At 60.0% G+C, this 8,439-nt stretch overlaps 2 protein-coding genes across 2 annotated transcripts; one reads left to right on the top strand and one right to left on the bottom strand.

Annotated features, from left to right (window-relative positions):
• Window positions 1–576: 576 nt before the first annotated feature.
• MNEG_4708 (hypothetical protein) lies at window positions 577–4,337 on the top strand (the record flags this gene model as incomplete). Its single annotated transcript, XM_014046816.1, has 11 exons — window positions 577–602; window positions 913–941; window positions 1,171–1,232; window positions 1,397–1,541; window positions 1,787–1,956; window positions 2,273–2,419; window positions 2,613–2,714; window positions 3,167–3,278; window positions 3,539–3,608; window positions 3,857–3,964; window positions 4,178–4,337. 11 exons carry the CDS (start codon window positions 577–579, stop codon window positions 4,335–4,337), a joined length of 1,131 nt encoding a protein of 376 aa, XP_013902270.1.
• Window positions 4,338–6,396: 2,059 nt separating this feature from the next.
• Window positions 6,397–7,826, bottom strand: MNEG_4709 (hypothetical protein; the record flags this gene model as incomplete). Its single annotated transcript, XM_014046817.1, has 5 exons — window positions 6,397–6,482; window positions 6,971–6,986; window positions 7,109–7,284; window positions 7,445–7,539; window positions 7,705–7,826. The coding sequence occupies 5 exons, from the start codon at window positions 7,824–7,826 to the stop codon at window positions 6,397–6,399; spliced, it is 495 nt and encodes a 164-aa protein (XP_013902271.1).
• Between the last annotated feature and the right edge of the window lie 613 nt (window positions 7,827–8,439).

The raw sequence follows: 8,439 nt of genomic DNA on the forward strand, positions 1-8,439 counted from the left end.
GTGACGATCTGCTCGGAGGACCCCGCGTTTTCGTGGCATGCAGGCGCTCTCGATAGAAGAAACTGAAAATCTCGTTGACGTGCCCTGCCAGCGCCGTCGGTGGCCCGTTGCTGCGGCACTCGCCGGTTTGGGGCGCCACTGCACCAGCATGGCGCCGCACCGGCTCAGCGTCCTTGCGCCGCTGCTGGTCGCCCTTATTTTGGTGCTAGCATTTGGAAAAAATGCCCATGGGCGTGCGCTGCAGCAGCAGCAGCAGGAGCAGGCCATAGCCAAGACGGCAGGTGGGCAACTAGTCCGCGGTCACAGCTCCCTCTGGCCCAGGCGTCCATGGGTGGGTCGATGGGTGGGTGGAGCGGCACTGCAGCCGCGCGTCACAACCTAGCCCACGCTGCTGGAATCATGTTGCGTGCGGTGCAGGCTTGTGCTTGCCGGTCCAAATGTGCAGGAAGGAAGCAGTGACCGCCACGCAGTGCTCCACGTTTTTCACCGCTCTCCACTCACGCTGCGCTCCACCCTCCATCCCGCCCAGCCAGCAGCGTTGCGGGTTACACCCAGGCGGGCTGCGCAAATGCCAGCATGCTCGCGGCTTGGCACCCCTTCCGGTGAGTAGCAACCTTGGAGGTTTGCTGCGGGGATGCGCTAGGAGTGCAAGGAAGGAGGAGCCTGCACGATTGAAGCTGTGGGCGCATTCATAAGCCCAGGCTCATGCAGGCGTATTCCCTCTGCCCCTGCTCCCGTCGTAAATGACCCAAGCTGTGCAAGTACTGGCATACGTTTTTTGATCTGAATCCGTTCCTTCCATTGAGTGTGCAAAACCCTGGTGCAATTGCACATACCCCTGCCTTTTGACACCCACTCCATCAATATCTCTTCTCAAACGACGTGCACACGCAACACCCCACCCCAACGCAGTCCGGGCTACCACATCACTGCACCCTATGGTGAGGGGTGTGCCCAGCTTGGTATCGCGAGGTGCTTCCAGGGTACGCACGCGTTGGCAGGTCTGGCATCAACGTCGGCGCTGAGCAGTCGCAATACGGCTCTGCAGCACAGCCCCGCAGCTGCACAATCCGTTTGACCTCGTTCGGCCAGAGCGCTGCTCCCCGTCATCCTGCGATGTCGTGGGCGCCGACCCGTCCCCGTTCCTGCCTCTTTCCCCTCTTCCTTCAGGCTGGCTCAACGACCCGCACGGGTATTTCAAACGCAATGGGCTGCACCACCTCTTCTTCCAGGTAGATTTCAGACAACCAGAGGGGCAGCGGACCACGTTCTTGCAGCCTGTGTGCAGTCAGCTGGGTGGCGTTCAACCCATGATGAAAGGGGCGGAATGTCCAGGCGATCCCACCTCTGCGACCATTCAACCTGAATAGCGATTGCCTCCAAAACCTTCTCGCAGTACAACCCCAAGGCGACGGCCTGGGGCGCCCCTTTCTGGGCCCATGTGGTCAGCACCGACCTGGTGCACTGGCGTTGGCTGCCCCCAGCGCTGCTGCCTGACTCTGCCATGGATTTCAATGGGATCTGGAGCGGCGCCTCCACCAGTAAGGACAGAGGCCTTACTTGGGGAGAGGGGCAGCACATCCGTCCTACGTGCACGCTGGGGCGGCCCCGCAGAAACTTGCTTAGCCCTGCCCTGCCAGCTTGAAAAATCGAGGCTGGCTGCTGCGCCCAACATGCGCTCATCATGCGCCACTCTTTCATCATTCCGCCCCACCACTCACCCTCCTCAACGCACATCTCGTCTTGCCCCCTGCTCCCCTCACATTGTGTGCACACTACCCACCAGTCACCGAAGACGGCACCCCGTGGCTGTCCTACACGGCCGCCGCCACCCTGGTGCCAGAGCTGGGCAACTTCTTCCAGTCCCAGGCCCTTGCATCGCCTGCCAACCTGTCAGACCCTTACTTGCGATCCTGGGTCAAGTCGCCTTCCAACCCCGTGCTTGTGCAGACCCCGGTGCGGACTCGCTCATCTGCCCCCTGCTACAGCTGGGCTGTGAAAGGGCGTGTCCTGCGCAGGGGCTCCACCCATGGCTAGCAGCGCCGGGAACACAGCTGGCAGCACCCCTCTCTTGCACATGCACAGCCCCAAGCCTGCAAGCAGGCATGAGAAATGGCTGTGAATGGCTCGACTTTGATGCTGCCTGCCCGCTTGCAAAGCATCCCCGGGTTGCCTCAATGCGTATGAAACCCTGCAGCCAAGCACCCAGCTGCTGCGTTGGGTGTGCCCCCTAAAAACCTCTGCTTCTGCTCTCCCGCACAACCCCCTTCAGCCTGGTGGCACCAACTTCCAGTTCCGAGACACCACCCCAGCCAACAAAGACGTTCGGGATGCTGTGAAGGCTGCCCTGGCCAAAGGCCGCCTCGGCAACACCACCAACCTGCAGGCGCCAAGGTTTGCTTGGGTTGTTGGGACACAGGTGGGTGTGCGGCGGGGGGACGGGTAGGGAGGGCCGCGCAGGCGCAGCCTCGCTTGGCTCTTGCACCCGCCGTCTAGGCTCCGGCAGCCAATGCGGTAAGCGGCCCACAACGTGCGCTGCTTCTCGTTGTTCTCCCACCTCAACCTTGTGCATCGCTCCGCTTCTCTTCATATGTGATTGCCAAACATTGCAGGCATTCTGCCTGGGCACCGCCGCCATCTACACTGCTCCCAAACTGGAGGGGCCGTGGTTGTTTAGCGGAAACCTCTTCAACCAGATGGCTATCGACGGGAAGGTGGGTGCGCTTCCCGGGTGGCGGGTGGCGGGCTGAGGGGTGGGGGTTGGGGCTGGGGTTGGGGCTGGGTCAGGGCATACTTGCGTGCTTGCACGCTTGTGCGTGAGGGCAAGGCGGCATGTTATTGCTTCAACGTTGTCACGGGGTTGGTAAGGGTTGGTGATGTCCTAACACAGGTTCCAGGGGCGGGGCTGCGCTTGGCCGTTGGAGATTGCCCTGTGCAGACGCCAGGGTGGCAACGGCTTGCGGCTGGGGTTGTATAAGCGAGCGTTCGTCTTTGTCAGGACGGCCTTTCAGGTTGGTCTCCTGCTGGCTGGGACAGGCGGGAGGCAGGAGGCAGCTACGCCATTGTGCGCCTCTTATCTGACTCGTTCTGATCTGCCTGGTTGGCGCTAAACGGCTAACCTGGCTGCTGCGACGGTGCTTCTCGGCCATGTTTGCCACGCGCACAGCTGAACGGCCAGTGCGAGGCGGCTGGCAGATTGCGAGGCGCCGCATTTGGAGGCCCCTGCAGCCAGTTCGGCAGCAAGTGCCGCATGTGGGAGGTGGTGGACTTTGCTTCTGGTGCGTTCGCTTTTGGGACAAGGGTGAAGGGATGGTGCACAAGGACCGCCTTGAAGTCATGGCTGCGCGCAAAGCATGATAACTCCCGCAATGGCCGGGGACGGCGGCAGATCCCCAGCCATCGCGGCTGACGTGGCCCCCCAAAACATCTCTCATCCGTCCATCAGATCCGTGTCGGTCTTTGCATGCACCCAAATGCACACCGACCTGCTCCTGCCTGGGCCGGCCACGCACACTCCTCTCATCTGACCCCCCCCCAGTGGCGCCGGGGGTGTACGTGACAAAGTGGAGCGACCAGGACCGCGCACGCACGCCGTTTTCAACCGAGTGGTGCGGCGCCCTCGCTCGCTGCAGCCCAGCGGGGGCCCCCAAAGCAAGCCTGGGGGCTGTTGCAGCACTCGCGCTTGGATCGACCACCCCTCAACACGCTTTGGGCGCTGCCAGCGCACTTTTCATGGCACTTTGCTAATCACGCGTCGCCCTACCAGACACACATACGTTCGCCACCCGCACGTCGGCCCGTCAATTCACCCTTGAGTTTGCAGCTGTCTGGCCCCACCCCTCCGGAATGCGCGCAGGTACGTCATTTCTGACGAGCTGGACCCCAATGCCCTCAAGTTCGGCCCAGCTTTCAACAACATCAACACAGTGACAGCCTCCGCCTTTGACACGCTGCTTACTGGCAGGTGCGCCCAAGGGCCAGCCAGTGTGCGCGGGGCTGGCGGGTACAGCTGCCCCCGCGGTGCCCTGCACAGCACGGTTTCAGGTTGCCTCGCTCGCTTCTGTGGCAACAGCAAGGACCTTTGCCCCTCAGGCTCCTCTTGTTCACAACACTCAGTCATCAACCGACCATGCATGCCACCAATTGCGCCAATTGGCCCCTCCATTCATGCCTGCAGGCTGCGCGGCAAGCTCTTTGCGCCGAAGCAGCTGGATTATGGCAGCACGTATGCCAGCAAGTTTGAGCGGCTAGATGACGGTCGGCTCATCATCAACACGGTCCGAACCGCCGCGCGTCCTCGGCACGCCTGCAACCAGTCGTCTGTGCAAATGCAGTGAATACTGCACTTCGCGCCTTGATTTTGCCTGTTTTTGCGCCGCTGCTTGCATCGGGTTGCAACAGACCCTACGACACACAACACACCTGGCCCTGACTGTGCCACGGCCGTGGCCTTGGCTCCCTCTTCCCATCTCCCAGTGGATTATGGACAGCTTCATTGGCTGCATTGACTCGTGCTCGGACAATACAGCCCCCGGAAATGCTTACGTCAAGCGGGCGCCCTTCAAGGGTGCGCTACAGCTGGCCCGGCTGGTGACCTTCAACCCTGAGACACGCAGCGTGGCGCTGTTCCCCATCGATGAGTCGCGCCGCTTGCGTCACCAAAAGGTGGGTGTCGCATGCGTTGTTTATTATTTTGCCTCCCCCGGTCCCCTCAAGGGAAGAGCAGAGGACGATGGGGTGCGTGGCATGATTGGGGACAAAAATGGCTGTGCGCAGGCGGACAGGGCTGGGGCCGGAGGAGGTGGGCGCCGAAGGATGGGCATGTGGATAGACCGGGTCAACTGCTTGCAGCGCACTTTGGGATTGGCGGTTTTACCACTGCCAGCTGCACCCCTGTACTTCCATCACCTGCATTTCGTTGCGAGGCTTGTGTGTCAACCAGTGCAAGTTCACCAGTGCAAGTTCACCCCTCTCCCAGCAACCTGCATGTGCCTGCCTCAAACCCATTTGCCACCCACAGCTCGTGGACATCGCAAATCCGACCCTACCACCTGGCGGGGCGCCCTTGATCCTTTTGAACGAGTCGCGCATCGCAGCTATGCCCACCCAGCCCTCCGCTGCCGCCACTGCTGCCGCCAACACCTCACGCGCCCACACGCGGCAGCTTGAGGCGCGCTTGCTATTTACGGTTGCTCCCAAGGCCGGCAGCGCCGCAGCGAACTTTTCTGTGGGTGCCCGCTTGCTGCTGGGCGCGGGTGCGTACGTCGACATCACACTTGCAGGCACTGCCGCACCATCTGCTGGCGATGCGCCCCAGGCGGGCCACACGCAGCGGCAGCAGCAGGCAGGGCAAGTTATATCTGCGCTGAGCGTGAGCGTCCAAAAGGCCAAGGTAGGCGGCTACACCCCAGCCACTGTCGAGGGGGGACCAGTCCCGCTGCCGGTTGCGGCGCCGCCACCACTCAACCCTAATGTCTCTGGCGTCACGACTGCTGCTGTCCCGTGGGCTCTGCCCTCAAAGCCGCTAGCTCTCGATATTTGGGTGGACCATTCCGTGCTTGAGGTGTACGCGATGCAGGGGCTGGGACGTGTCACCAGCCGCATATACCCTGCAGACGAAGCAGCTGCGTGGGGCATGAGTGTTTTTGGGTCTGCCGCTGGCGGAAGTGTTGTGTCCCTCAAGGCTGCTGAGGTGTGGTCCTTGGACAACGCTTTTGCAGGGCAGCCTCCCCTGTGCTGATGATGCACGCCAGACTTAGGAAATCAATCCTGATATGTATGTTGACAACAGCTGGTTTCCTTTTGGTGATGTATGTTTATTTGGTGGCTGCAGTTATTGTGTGGGGCCATCCTTGTGGCAATAACAGGCTGGCTTTGACAAGTAACAGCAAAGCTTTTGCATTCGACTTCGTGGCTCACCCAGTGGTTTGGTGGGCGTGCTCAGCTGGTTTCATCAGAAAGTACATCACATAACTGACAATGCAACATGGACTTACACAGATGCATCACAGATGTGATGCCCGCAAATGGCGAGGTTAGTGCAGAGCTCACACTTTATTGTGGTGAACCGCCCCAACTACAAACAAGCAGGTGATGTATGTCGTGCCTACACTCCAGAGTACCAATTACAGCAGATGAGGCAATGTTCTCTTGTACTGCAAGGCAGTCCACATTTCTCGCGTCGTTTCAGCAAGCTGGCTGAACCTAAATTGATCACTCAACAACCACATGCAGCCACCAATGGCACAGGCACAGTGCCAGGCACCTGTGGCGCGATGTGCCACGCAGCTGGCTAGCCGTTTGTGCTTCCCTGTTGACTGACATCACCAAGCCTACTGCAGTTGCAACACACTCCTAGCTCTGTTCGTATCAGCAATTTCTTCGTCGGTCACATGTTCAGGCCTTGACTGCCTGCAGCAGCATGCTCTCCGGCAGACCCTTGATCATTGACGCGGTCAGGTCATCGCTCAGCAGCATCAGCCCTGCAGCAAGGTGACAGCAATGAAGTCAGGCGGGTTCCCCTGCCAAGGAGCAGCACAGCGGCTACTGATAACACCTGTCTTAGCCTAGTGTTTCAAGAAGGGCACCTGGCTGGAATGTTTCTCTGCATTTTTTTTGCTGGCGCGCAAGCCATCTGGCAGGCGGGTAGTAACCCATGCCACTAACATCCCACACACCTGCTTGGGCGCCCGTGCGGGAAATGTTGGCATGCAGGAGCCCAGCGCGAAGCTCCCAGCTGCCAGTGTGTGGCACGAGTGTCACCACCCGCACGTCAGCAGGTCCATCTGTGCCCTACGGTTTGTTGGCGGTGACGCATAAGGTTGAGACTTTTAAAAAACCCGGCATTCAAGCACGACTTGGGCGCAAGCAGTCTGCATGGCAATGTGCGAGGACAAGATTAAGCGGCATTATGAGGTGATTGCTCCGCTGGTGTGCAAGCACTGGTTGTCACGGTTGATACTCCACGCACTTGAGGGCAGTTTTGGCTACCGCACAGATGGGTGACACAGCAGCCAAGTAAGAGGCACACGTGACTCATCATCATAGCCCCTTCCTGGGCCAGGGTAACAGGGATATGATAGGGCTGGGGCTGCTTGACAAAGCTCACCGGCAGCTGCCGCATCCAGATCGCCAGGCGCTGTTCTGGCGCCGCACCCCACTCCTGCAGGCGCTCCGCGCTCTCCACAAGCGACACCACCGGCGCGAACGATGCCACGAGGTTGCCACGCTCGGCGTCCCCAGGTGTGGGGACGTTGCGCAGGTTGAGGTGCTGGATTGCAGGGCCTGTGAGACCAGGTGGGATTCCGGGAGAGCTTACAGTGGTGTGCACAAGGGTTTCGAGTTGAATCGTGCCGTGGTCGTCTCACCGTGGCGGCGACGCCTCAGATGACAAGAAAAATGCTTAGAATACAGCTCATTTTAGCTGTTCCCCTGGAATGCCTACCTGCGTGCTCGCTGTAGGTCACGGGCTCCAGCGTGCCGGTGGGTGCAGCCACGACCTTGTCGGGTTGGTCCAGGACCGCCCGCAGGAAGGCGCGCCTGCAAGCGAGCCAAGTAGCAACGAATCCATAGATGTAAGTACCATGTGTTCATTTCAAGATTAGTAAAACTAACTTGATACAAGGGGGGGGATCAGTGTGCCGTGGGGAGCATGGAGTAGGATCGGCTTGTGCGCCTGCTGACCTCACCCGCCCAATTACTCACACGAAAATGTCCTGACTGGCACCTTCATCTCCTTTCAAGCAAAACGCGTCCCCGGGGCGGAGCCCTGCGCCTGCGATCAATTCTGCGAGGTGCGCAGTTGCTCCGTCGCCCGTGGACAGCATCGTAAATTGCCGTCCAGTCCACTCGGCGGACCCTGCAGCTCGTGCAACGCAGGGTGCGCGGCGCATTGGCAGCCGTGCCCGGAGCGGCACGACGACGCCACCTCCAACGCGCGCTGTAAATGCAGTCTGCATGGGTGATGTGGTTGCCAGGTTGTTGGTTACTACTAAATTGGCATGGTAGGGGCTGTCCGAAGTGCTGATGAGGGCATGGCCATGAGGCAGGCGGACAGTCACAAGGGCTGCAACAGTTTTGTGTGAGGTGTTTGGTGAGCAGGCTTTGCTTTGCTGCCCTATGTGCGTACATACACCAGTGCTCCAAGCTGCGCTATGCGCCATTGTTTGCTACCCGGCCCGCACAACCTCGCATGCACACTCAGTTGCTTACGTAGCGTGGAGCCGCACACATGTGGGGCCTTCGTACACGCCACGGCGCAGACAAAGCACAGTTTACGTATGAATGCTGCATAGACCACTTTAAGGAGCCTGGATTGCCGGCTCCTTTCAGAAATGGATCATCATGGCAATGACTGCCCCGGGACGCTGCGCCAAACCTAATCAATCGGCTCCCAATTGCATTTCACCCCTGCATCATCACCAATGGCCTTTGTGCACA

The sequence above is a fragment of the Monoraphidium neglectum genome (genome assembly GCF_000611645.1).
Source record: "Monoraphidium neglectum strain SAG 48.87 unplaced genomic scaffold scaffold00667, whole genome shotgun sequence".
NCBI classification, from domain to species: domain Eukaryota; kingdom Viridiplantae; phylum Chlorophyta; class Chlorophyceae; order Sphaeropleales; family Selenastraceae; genus Monoraphidium; species Monoraphidium neglectum.